Source organism: Papio anubis, chromosome 2, assembly GCF_008728515.1.
Source record: "Papio anubis isolate 15944 chromosome 2, Panubis1.0, whole genome shotgun sequence".
In the NCBI taxonomy this organism is placed as follows: Eukaryota; Metazoa; Chordata; class Mammalia; order Primates; family Cercopithecidae; genus Papio; species Papio anubis.
The window spans coordinates 139,383,224-139,396,456 of NC_044977.1; the positions used below are offsets into that span (position 1 = coordinate 139,383,224).

The 13,233-nt window shown below is 36.5% G+C and overlaps 1 protein-coding gene across 29 annotated transcripts in view; it reads right to left on the reverse strand.

Moving 5' to 3' along the window:
- The window catches only part of MBNL1 (muscleblind like splicing regulator 1), a 220,110-nt gene that overhangs the window by 26,461 nt on the left and 180,416 nt on the right, over positions 1-13,233 (reverse strand). For 26 of the 29 annotated variants that reach the window (XR_004182249.1, XM_031663676.1, XM_031663668.1 and 23 more), the window contains one exon: positions 6,109-6,309. The exons of the other annotated variants lie outside the window; for them this stretch is intronic. Coding sequence is in view for 25 of the 26 variants with exons in the window: in XM_031663676.1 (XP_031519536.1) it covers positions 6,109-6,309 (201 nt within the window). In the remaining variant the exon portion in view is untranslated. The remainder of the gene's footprint in view (positions 1-6,108; positions 6,310-13,233) is intronic. 29 annotated transcript variants of the gene reach the window in all.

Genomic DNA, 13,233 nt, shown 5'->3' on the forward strand with positions numbered 1-13,233 from the left:
ACCTTTCCTGGAATACTTATATTTTTCTCATATAGACTGCTGATGTAAAAATGGTGCAGTTAACCAAATGTCAATCTAATGTTTTCATAAGTATCTGAAATACGTGTCCCCTGGTTTTTATTTGATTACTCCTATGTAATATAAATTACCTTAATAATCATCATTGTTTACCCAAAGTATTTCACTATGCTGTGCACAGTGTTCTCATCAACTTATTGGAGGAGATGGATTTTTAATTAAGGTTCACAAAAAGCTACATCATTTACAAATACATTAAATAAATGATGAAAAGTTGAAGCCTAAATAAGAGATGCTAGTATCTTTTAGTGCATGTGTTTATAGCTATTTGCATTTAGAGTCACCTGGCAGATCTGTGAAAAATTATTACCAAACCCCATCGCAGATCTACTGAATCAGTCTTTGGGGATGAGGCCCTACATTTTTAACAATCACCCCAAGTGATTCTAATCTCATTAAAGTATGAAAACCACTGCTTTAGATCTAGGCGCATAATCAAGATGCCATATTTTATAGCTGAATTGCTCAAAATGTAAACATGTTTCCAAGGAGAATGGTAACACATGATAAACATTTTTCATATTTTAGTACCTCTGTGGGGTTACCCTGAGCCCTGAATAAGGGAATATATCTTTCTGTGTTTAATCACCTGAGTAACTGGTTGACTGACTCATTTATCCATTCATTTAACAAGTTATTGGGCATCAGTTATGAGTTTGGGCACTATTCTCATGTGGATCTTTTCTTGTCATTGATAAGACAGGAATTAAAGGGTTTCAAAGACATTCCTCACATCTTCTACTTAAAATACTTTCAACAGTTTTCTACTGAATATTGTTGAGTAAATGAGAGAATGAATGCATTCACGAATTCTTTTGGCACCATAAAAAATTACTGTGCATCTTGAAAGTAAGTCAAACAATGATTTCTCCAATTACTAACTCTTTGTAGTAAAACAGGGGTATGGCTAAAAAAACTCAGTCTTTTCTAGAATCTATAGATTTGAATAATTTCTTAACATAATCATGGAAAGAAATTGCTGAGACCAGCCTGGTGAACATGGTGAAACCCCGTTTCCACTGAAAATACAAAAATTAGCCGGGCATGGTGGCACACATCTATAATCTCAGCTACTCAGGAGGCTGAGGCAGGAGAATTGCCTGAACCTGGGAAGGGGAGGTTGCAGTGAGCTGAGATCCTGCCACTGCACTCCAGCCTGGGCAACAGAGTGAGACTTTGTGTCAGAAAAAAAAAAAAAGAAGTATGAATTTTGGAGTACAGGAAGTACTTGGCAACAAAGTCTTTTAAAAGCCAGTAAAGAAAGGATAATATGAATATTGATATAAATCTTATGTTGTACGTATATGTATATAATTTTAAAAAATAAATGTTTCAATAGCTTGTGGCTGGTGTTAAAAACAAGAAAATGACCTAAATGTCCCTAGAATGTTCTAATTGGAAGTGACCTTAGAGATTATGGGGTGCAACCCCCTAACTTTACATGTGAGGAATATGAAACCCAGAGAATAGGAGCATCCTGATCCAAGCTGGCTCACCTAATTAGCAACATCACATGTAGTAATTCTTGAATTCCTGTTTTCCAATTTAACATTTTTTTTTTCTGTAGTATCACACTGGGTGCTGTAAAGACGTCAGTTTTAAGCAATTATGTAAGAACCAGAAGGCTAACAATCTATGGTATTTTAAATTTCCTTACTGTCTAACAAGTTGCAGTAAAAAGACAGAAAGAAGTGGCAAGAAGAACTGGTCAATAGTTTAACTGATTCCAAAATTTTTTTTACCTCAGAAGGAACTCAAAATTCAAATATATGCTACAGAATTTCATAAGAAGTAGAGTATACATTTAAATACCAAATGACCAAACATTTGATCAATTAATAAATAAGTAGGTGCATTTATTGCCATGTCTTTTAGACTTCGATACGTGATGCAATTGGCATGCGAGGAAATAACGTGCAGATAGGATTGTCTAAAATCACAAGCACAGAGCAGCAAGATGCGCCTCAGAGCTTCACGCTGCAGTATCCTAACAGGTTGGAACTGTGACAGTGGATCTGATCTTGTTAACAAGAATAAGACAGGAAGCTGCACTACAATCAAGCATTTAGAGAAGCAGGATTCAGATAAAAGGCAAATCACATTTGATGCAGTGGTAGCCATGTGTACTGACTATAGCAAAAGAAAACAGACAAAATACAATAAGTAGCTCCTCACAAAAAGAAAAAACCCAAAGACAAAAGTCTTCATTTCAATTAAGCACTACAAAATATAACCAGTAACAAACTACTTAAAATTGTGAATGTGGGAGGACTGGTTTAGTAGAGTTATAACCATTTTTTTGAATATCATCTATTAATAATTAATTCATTAAAGTTCATCTCAGATTGCTTATTTGGTTACCACTAATCAATCAACAATTATGCATTAAGAACTCAGGGTTTGCTTTAGAAAGGTTGGGGGAATAAAACTGCTTCACATGCATCCAATAATTTCAGATATTTTAAAAAAATTTAAGTTTCCTCTTAATCCATCTGCAAACAGCATCAGTTAATTAATAAGCAAGTACAGTTGTATAACGACAAATCACTCAAAAATCCAGGTGTATCAGGTGTATCTCCCTAGCAAGAACAAGTTGCTTCACATCTCTTCCCCTAAAATCATTTCCCTGTAAAATAGAATTAATAATAGTGTCTTCCTGATAAGATTGTTTTGAGCATTAAATCTCTGATGCATGTGTCTGGTATATGATTGTCAATACGCTAAAATCTCAGAGCCTTTGTAATGTATGCAACAAAAGTTAATAAATAATAAATCAGCTTATTAACTAAATTCCTGCTAAACTGACAAATTATTTGAGTCAATTATGTTCATATAACAGCCTCATTTTGCCACTTTCTCAGTAAAATTTATTAGCACTAAGTATTGCCTCATCCTCAGAAGGAGGAAATAAAAGGCATCCAAATAGGAAGAGAGGAAGTCAAATTATCCCTGTTGGCAGACAAGTTGTTTCTTTATCTAGAAAACCCCATAGTCTCTGCCCAAAAGCTCCTTGATCTGATAAACAACTTCAGCAAAGTTGTAGGATACAAAATCAATGTATAAAAATGAGTAGCATTCCCATAAACCAACAACATCCAAGCAGAGAGCCAAATCAGGAGTGCATTCCCATTCACAATTGCCACAAAAAGAATAAAATACTTAGGAATAACAGTTAAGCAGGGAGGTGAAAGCTCTCTAAAATGAGAATGACAAAACATCCCTCAAAGAAATCGTGGATGACACGTAAGAAATTGAAAAACTTTCCATGCTCATGGATAGGAAGAATCCATAATATTAAAATGGCCATACTGTTCAATGCAAGTTATACATTCCATGTTATTCCTGTCAAACTACCAATGATATTCTTCACAGAATTAGAAAAAAAAAAAAACTACTTAAAAATTCATATGAAATAAAAAAAGAGGCCGGGCGCGGTGGCTCAAGCCTGTAATCCCAGCACTTTGGGAGGCCGAGACGGGCGGATCACGAGGTCAGGAGATCGAGACCATCCTGGCTAACACGGTGAAACCCCGTCTCTACTAAAAAAATACAAAAAACTAGCCGGGCGAGGTGGCGGCGCCTGTAGTCCCAGCTACCCGGGAGGCTGAGGCAGGAGAATGGCGTAAACCCGGGAGGCGGAGCTTGCAGTGAGCTGAGATCCGGCCACTGCACTCCAGCCTGGGCGACAGAGCGAGACTCCGTCTCAAAAAAAAAAAAAAAAAAAAAAAAAAAGAGCTTGAACAGCCAATAGCCAATACAATTTTAAGCAAAAATAACAAAGCTGGAGGCATCACATTACCTGACTTCAAACCATAGTACAAGGCTACAGTAAACAAAACAACAAGGTACTGGTACAAAAAAAGACACACAGACCAATGAAACAGAATAGAGAGCCTAGAAATAATGCAGCACACCTATAACTATTTGATCTCCAACAAAGTTGACAATAACAAGCAATGAGGAAAGGACTCCCTGTTCAACAGATGGTGCCAGGATAACTGGCTAGCTATACACAGAAGATTGAAAGTGAACCCCTTCTTTACACCATATACAAAAATCAACTCAAGACGGATTAAAGGCTTAAGTGTAAAACCCCAAACTATAAAACCCCTGAAAGATAACATAGGAAATACCATTCTTGACACAGGACCTGGCAAAGATTTCATGACAAACATGCCAAAAGCAATCGCAACAAAAATAAAAATGGAAAAATGGTATCTAATTAAACTAAAGAGCTTCTACACAGCAAAAGAAACTATCAACGGAATAAACAGCCTACAGAATGGGAGAAAATATTTACAAACTATGTATTCCACAAAGGTCTAATATCTAGAATCTGTAAGGAACTTAAATTTACGAGCAAAAAACAACCCTATTACAAAGTGGGTGAAGGACATAAACAGATGCTTTTCAAAGAAAGATATACAAGTGGCCAATAAGTATATGAAAAATGTCCATTATCACTAATATTAGAGAAATGCAAATCAAAACCACCAGATACCATCTCACGCCAGTTAAAATGTCTATTATTAAAAACTCAAAAAATAATGAATGTTGGTAAGGTTGCAAAGAAATAGAAACAATTATACACTGCTGGTGGGAGTGCAAATTAATTCAACCATTGTGGAAAACAGTGTGGCAATTCCTCAAAGACCTAAAAACAGAAATCATTTGACCCAGTAATCCCATTACTGGGTATTTACCCAAGGAATATAAATCGTTCTACCATAAAGACACACATGTGTATATTCACTGCAGCACTATTCACAACAGCAAAAACATGGAATCAACCTAAGTGTGTCCATCAATGATAGCCTGGATAAAGAAAATGTGGTATATATACACTATGGAATACTATGCAGACATAAAAAAGAATGAGATCACGTCCTTTGCAGCAACATAGATTGAGCTGGAGGCCATTATCTGAAGCAAACTAATACAGAAACAGGAAACCACATACCACATGTTCTCACTTGTAAGTGGGGGCTAAATGATGAGACCTCATGGACACAAAGAGGGAAACAGCAGATGTTAGGGCCTATTTGAGGGTGGATGGTGGGAGGGGGGAGAGGATCAGAAAAAAATACCTATTGGGTATTGTGCTTATTACCTGGGTGATGAAATAATCTCTACACCAAACCCCAATGATATAAAGTTTACCTATATAAAAACCTGCACATGTACCCCTGAACCTAAAATGTAAGTTAAAAAAATGTATCACCTCATCCTCACCAGGGAAAAGAGGAAAAAGTCATTTTATTCTTTAGGTGGGTTCAATGACAGGTTTGTACCTTCAATGTACATTTGATGCTGTCACTTTTTCTCTACATCTATAATTTACCAAATTCATTAATTCACAGTCATGTTGAAATTCTGAACAACCACTTTGAAGTAAGATTTATAACTTTAATATCTTTTTCATGTACCAACAGCGGAGCCCACGCATCTGATCATCCTTTACTCTAGAACTTAAGAGGATTATGCAAAAAACTTTTATGAAAGCACACTTCATAAACAAAGTTTCCTTTCTACTTCAACCAAAATATTGTACAGCTTATGAGGAAACTTGCAATAATAAATTGTAAAATGTTTTACAGACACTAATATTTGTTAATCTTTATGGAGAACAATTTTTAGGGCATTGATAACGTTTGTTATTCTTGATAGTTGCAACAACAACAACAAACACTCAGGAGGCATTTGCTATGTGCCAGATATTCCCCTAACTCTTTGAGGTAAGTGCCGTTTTAAAGATGAGGAAATTGAGGTACAGTGATATAACCAGGCAATCTGACTTTAGGGTCCAACTTCTTATCCACTATTCTAAACATGGATGTTGTAGCCTTTATAAACATTACATTAATCAAATACAGCATATCTATACTCTAGTAAAATGTTCCAAACCCTAAGCCAAAATCTCTGTTTTAAAATTTTTACAACTTTTTGGCCATGGAAACACACAAACAAACAAAAAAATACACTTGGAGAATTAGAATGTAGTACATAAAGACACCAACTAGTCATTCCTACCTCAAGTCTGTCTGTTCGCATTAATTTCTGTGCAGCAGCTGCAGCAGCTGCAGGTACAGGGACACCCGGATTCCCTGTAACCAACATTGGTGCAGTCGGCAAGATCTCTGCTGGGACCAGGCTTGGAGAAACAGGTCCCAGATAGGGATTAAAGGCTGCTGATGCATTGGTGGCTAAGCTTGGTGCAACTGAAAACATTGGCTGAAAAATAAAATAAAAGCAAAATTTAACAAGCAGGTCTCAGCTCAAAGTTGATATTCTTAATTATACATTTGTCCTCCATCCATCAACTCTTCCTTCCTTCCCTTCTTCCCTTTAATCCTGTGTTCATTTACCATTTGTCCTCCATCCATCTATCCATTCTTCCTTCCTTGCCTTCTTCCCTTTAATCCTGTGTTCATTTACTATCATTTAGGGTAAGGCTGTTTTATTAAATAAGCACTCATCAAATCCATGTTTTTCTAAAATATAACAGGTAAAATATCCATTAAATTATTCACCGGAATTTTGAACCTGGGGGTCTATAATACTTGTAATTTTTTTTTTTTTTTTGAAAAATAGATAAACTAGGCAGAAACTCCTTGTGGTCACCTAATCTTCATCTTTGCCCTGACTTAATTCTAGATATTTGTCTAAGAAATACATTTTGTAATTGCTATGTCAGATGTACTTGAAAGACCTGTTTACCACTGTTAATAGGTTGCAAGTGTCCTATCATCCGGAATAAATAAAGTAGAACTCCCAAGGGATAAAAGAGTTTCACAGTCAATGTAAGCTGTAAATAAATCTCATGGGTATGGGAAAGGTGATGATGACACCTTGTCTTCTGAGCACGTAAGATAAGGTGTTTGGTATACTTACTTGATGGTGATTTTTCTGGGGGAAATTATAAATGTTCCACTAGTCTATCATACCTTACTAAGGGAAAACAAGTCTAAAATGTGAAGTCTGAAGTAGAACTGCTACTAAGGAAATGCTACATGATTAGTCAAGGAAATACATATGGCAGAACTGAATAAACTGCTACAAGACAGAATTTCTTCCAGAAATGCTTTCATGGATACACAAGGATTGTTTCTATTTGTTGATATGCAAACTTGCATATCATAAAATATATTTGTTCTTGAATAGCATTAATTTACCTGAAATCTAACAATTTGTTTTTCTAGTGTTTAAAGTATAACAGAACACAAACAATTTCATATCTTATCGATAGTATATTTTTAACTTCCTAACAGGCTCTCAATTCTAGTTCTTGAAGTTTAATGCTTCATGTAATAATGCTTGTTTCTGAAACACAAAAGCTTGTAGGCAAAACGGATGCTGTTCTTTAAGGTAATTTTTTTTTTTTTTTGAGATGGAGCCTTGCTCTGTTGCCCCAGCTAGAGTGCAGTGGTACAATCTTGGCTCACTGCAAGCTCCACCTCCCGGGTTCATGCCATTCTCCTGCCTCAGCCTCCCTAGTAGCTGGGACTACAGGTGCCCGCCACCATGCCTGGCTAATTTTTTGTATTTTTAGTAGAGACGGGGTTTCATCATGTTAGCCAGGATGGTCTCAATCTCCTGACCTCATGATCCGCCCACTTCGGCCTCCCAAAGTGCTGAGATTACAGGCCTGAGCCACCGTGCCCAGCCTCTTTAAGGTAATATTTAACAATTTATTTTCTTTACTCAGCAGTAATGAACAGAATTACAGAACATTTTTTAGAATAAAAAAGATATTATAATGTATTAATAACTAATTCTGCCATCTGATAGGAATAAGAAGTTACATGGTCCCTGAATAGATGTAGCATTCAAGAGAGCTTTGTAGTAAAACTTTTAAGGCATACATTACAAATGTAATTCTCATAGTACAAAAGAAATACGTTAAAAAGTAAAATATATCCTTTATTCACTCTGGCCCTGACTGATTCTATATTTAGAAAAATAAAATGAATTTCAAGTGTTCCCTTTTTCTTAGGGCAGTGGTTTTCAACCGAGTTGTTTTGCCTCTCAGGAGACACCTGGCAATGTCTAAAGACATTTTTGGTTATCACAGCTGGAGGGGAACTATTGCATTCAACGGATGGAAGCCAGGGATGCTGCTAAGTGTTCTACAACATATAAGACAGCCCCTCACAACAAAGAATTATCCAGCGCCGAAAGTCAATACTGTCAATGTTAAGAAGGCCTTTCTTAGGGAACTCTTCTGTTGATCTCAAAAATTGCTTGGGAAGCACTCTTTGCATTTAGCTATACATTTTTACTAACAAAAATATGAAAAACCAGAATATGCAATACCTAATGCGATTCATTGAGAAGAAACAATACAATATAGATTATACCATTTCAACTTAAAATAATTATGCCTCTGAACACGTTGGTTTGAATGCCATGTTTAGCTGCTCTGCCAGGTCGATGGCTCTTGCCTGATGAAGTGGTCTCAAGTAGCACCTCTAATCCCCAACCCCTCCCAGCACAAAGCAGCAACCTGCAGACAACAAGAACTATCTGTGCATTCCGGATCTTAACAATCAACAAGCTGTCAGAAACTAGGGCCCAGGGCAGTCTCTGTCCACCAACACTTCCCGGAGCCACAGCTGACTTAATGCTGCGCCACTGTCCATTCTCTGTCCAGGTGGCAGCAGGACAAGGATTGATTGTATAGTGAATATATGTTGAACTTGGACTTCTATTCAAGGATATTCAGGTTAAACTTGTACTTTGTTATACATTGTCAGATTGCATATGAAAATCCAGCCAGACCAGCACCCTAATTTCTATATTAGTCATTTAAGAATTACAAGAAATTTAGCATAGAAGACTAAAAGAGTCTATGTCAGGGGACTAACAGACTAGTTCAGCAAATGGACAACAGAAGCTACTCATTATCATTCCTCTTTGCATTCTTTTACTATGAATAAACATGTATTTCCAGATAGTGCATTTTTAATGTATACTTCAGAAAGTTACTGAGATGTTTATGTTACTGTACATAATCTACTATAATTATTTAAAAGCAAAGGACAAATTTAAAAATGTTTTTGGAAGAAAAAGCATTTTTATTTTAATAAAATGAGACCAGAGGCTAATAAAACTCAGCTCTCTTAAATCTCATCAAATAAAATACACTGGAAATCTAAAAATGCATATAATGCAGCTGTTGCACATTACAGGCAGAATCATACTTTTATTATGTAAAAATACTGCTTTAATAACTGGCAATAATCTTTCCTGAGTGTTTCCATAGAGTCAGCAAGAGAATTGATCTTTTGCTTTAATTCAGCAGAGCAAATTCAAATCTGTACAATTTTAGGGCACTGTCCCCAAGTAAAGTCTGTAGGAGCTTTTAAAAATGTGAAACATCAACTATTCAGCAAGCATTATCTCAAATTGTTCCCTCTTTCGATAAGCAGAGCTATTTGCTGAATAGGCAGAAAATCAATAACTAGCTTTATACTTTGAAACTTGATTCCAAAAGACAGACAGACAGACAGACACACACACACACACACACACACACGCGACATTCCTTCATTTATTTTAAATTTCTGTAAGTTTGTTACATCACTTTAGTCATACTGTTTTTTCAAAGAGTGCCATGTTGAAGATAGGTCACTGCTAGCCCCATCAGAGAGTGCCCTAATCAGATTAGGAAAGCACTTGACCTGCACTACTGCCAGTTTTCTATTCCAAAAGCTATCCTGCAGGAGGTTCAGCAGAATCTCAAAGACAGATATTAATGCAATGTTGTTATCAAGTGGCATCCTGTTCTCTCTCTGAAGGATAACATATAACTATGTAATTGGTATATTTGATACTGACTAGATTCTTGTGATAATGATTTGTAGGTATCTCTGTTCCTGGAAGACATAAGAAAGTTTGGTTTATAATTGCCTTTTGCCAACGAACACCCTCACCAGAGAAAAACAAAGTACAAACTTACTAATTCTGGTGCTGCTTATGGGTTAATCACTTGTTTGTTTTAAATCGGACATTGATTCCATTAAGGTAATCACACTTCATTATAAATCAAAGTGTTAATGTCATATTGTGACCCTAGTTAGCTATGCAAACATGATTATTAGTAGTAATTCCCTATTTATTGTGTGTCAGCATCATGCTGAGTGCTTTATCTGTGCTATTTATTGTATTTAATCCTTACAACAGTAGAGTATAAATTCCCTTGGTAATTTTTTTTTCTGTTGTGTTTTTTGAGGGGTAGAGATCAGGAGAGATCTGTTTAGTTCCCTATGGTCTATATAGATTATGTGTCTATAGACACAAATGAGTGAATCGAAGGCCTAGGATGTGACCACAGGTGTGTCTGATTCCAAGTGGTTCTCACACAATGAACCAGGTGTCCATTAAAATCACCCAAAGGACTTTTAAACCGTGAATGCCCTGGCCACTCCTCACTCCTCAGAATCTCTGGTAAGTGGCAGTATTTTTTTAGAGCTCCTAGGTGATTCTAGTTCCATACACTATGTCGTTTTCTACAGATATAGGTACACTTTTCTGATTGTAAGTAAGGTCTCTAAGGATACATGTTCCCTTATGGCTCTTTTCTTTTAAACATGGTTTATCCTCCACATTGAATGCTACCCATGCCTAGCCAATCTGTTTAATTCCTAATTGTGCTTCAAGAATTAGGACTCTTCGGGTAAGTTTCTCTTGATCCATCCACATCTCTAACTATGAAGGGGTTTTTCTTACCTTCTGTTCCCATGAACTCCTAATTACTCGAATGCAGCATAAACCACTGCATGGGTTTACCTGAATATCTCCTCTAGTCTGACAAGACTGGATGCTCCTAGAGGGCAGACTTTTGCCTTATGTCTTGTTCATGTTATTTATGTGCTGCGTTTAGCATCTATACAGATCCTCTACAAACATTTACTTAACATATATACTAATGGATTTGCTAACTGCTTTTCTCTGTCATAGAAACAAGCAAACACATTAAATATTCTTTAGAATATATACTTGAATGTGAAATAAAAGTGATTGTTATTTTCTTTCTTTACCTCAAAATTTAATAATTACTCTCTCTAATATACCTATTCAAAGTTTATTCTTTTTGTTTTGCAATTTTTTATATTAAGCTTTCTAAGTTTCAGTAATGTAGTTACCATGTTATAATGTTGCAAATATCACAGGGGCTGACATTTATCTTAAAACACCATGTGAACACTGTTTGTTTTGCAATGTTTGAGAATAAAAAAAAAAGGAGGGAGTATATGTAACAGAAATATGTAATCAGTATACACTGAAATTCACAGAACACAAACTTTAAGTCATATTTTTCTACATTATATGTATGTATATAAAGCAATAAAATACAAAGTGCTTTTTTAAAAAAAACACACATAATCAAGGTATACAAAAGCATGTTTCTGGGTAGGCATAACCCTGTAACTAGTCTCAGTGAGCTATTTTGAATATAAACAGTGCCAAAAGCTAACACGAGGTATCAACAAATTCATGTTATAAAGTTCTTTTTTTCTAAGAAAGCAGGGCCAGGCACAGTGGGTCTGGCCTATGATCCCAGCACTTTATGAGGCTGAGGCAGGAGAATCACTTGAGTCCAGGAGTGTGAGTTTACAGTATGCTATGACTGCACCACTGCATTCTAGGCTGGGTGACAAAGCGAGACCCTCTCTCTTAAAAAAAGAAAAAAAAAGATAGCAAATGACTGGAATAAAATAAGAGATACTGTTATAACTTTGCCTCTAGACTGACTTGTGACTGGATAAATCAATGAGTATCTCCTTCATTCTTAGTTTCACTTCATCCTTCAATCCAGTTTTACTGAAATAACAAACATTTAAATAAAGAACACTCTGGCCCTCCTAGTAGAAAGGTATCAACCAGGCATGGCCTAGTTCTTAAAATCCTGGGCCCATTCTCTCAGGCTGCTTGAGGATTCACAGGCTCCTTAATGGAAACAGGCAGTAAGAACAGCAGGATGGATGAAAGCCTACTCAGAGAAACTGACATGGAAACATTTTATCAGAAACACTCTAGGATAAGGTGGCCTTATCTCAACCATTACCTGGATAAAATGGAAAGTAAAGAATCAAAGAACTATTTAAGAATTCTAGGTGTTCCTGGAAGCGTGACAAGTGACGACTTCAAAGCATTCTGCATCCAACTGGCAACAAATGCTTGGAACATGACATGACAGCAAAGTCTATCTAGGTGACAGAAGCCGCAAAGAAGCTCTCAAGACATTAGCTAAAACCAGAAACTGAATTTCTCTATTCCTAGGCTATTTCAAAATTCATGAAATGCACAGGATTTCTACACAAATTATTTATCTGAGACACCGAATTTGTGTACCCGAAGAATAGCTGCCATCAGAAATTATGGATAGCCAAGACTACCTTTGGGATCACAGGTAAAGGCCATTACTAGAGAAATTCCAGAGATCATGCAAAGCTCTTTATAACCACTGCTTATGTAGAGCTCTTTGAGGGCAATGAAGAGAGCCTGGAAACAACAGAATTTCTGAAGGACACTTGGCTGGGATGAACTGAAGAAATCTATCAGAGGCCTCCAGGTTGTAAGCCACGATATACAGCCTATTTTTGGTTAAATTATGTAGGAATTTTTCATTACATAAAATCCGCACCAGACAGTATGTGACAAAGTAAAAATAATTCAGAAGAAGATTCCAGAAGTTTTATTTATGTTTTTGATTATTTTTTATTTTTATTAAAGTTCTGGGATACATATGCAGAACGTGCAGGTTACATGGGTATACATGTGACATGGTGGTTTGCTGCACTCATCAACCAGTCATCTACATCAGGTATTTCTCCTAATGCTATCCCCTACCTTACCCCCCCAAACCCCAACAGGCCCCACTGTGTGATGTTCCCCTCCCTGTGCCCATATGTTCATTGTTCAACTCCCACCTATGAGTGAGAACATGCCGTGTTTGGTTTTCTGTGCCTGCGTTAGTTTGCTGAGAATGATGGTTTCCAGTTTCATCCATGTCCCTGCAAAGGACATGAACTCATTCTTTCTTATGGCTGCACAGTATTCCATGGTGTATTATGTGCCACATTTTCTTTATCCAGTCTATCATTGATGGGCATTTGGGTTTGTTCAAAGTCTTTGCTGTTGTGAATTGTGCTG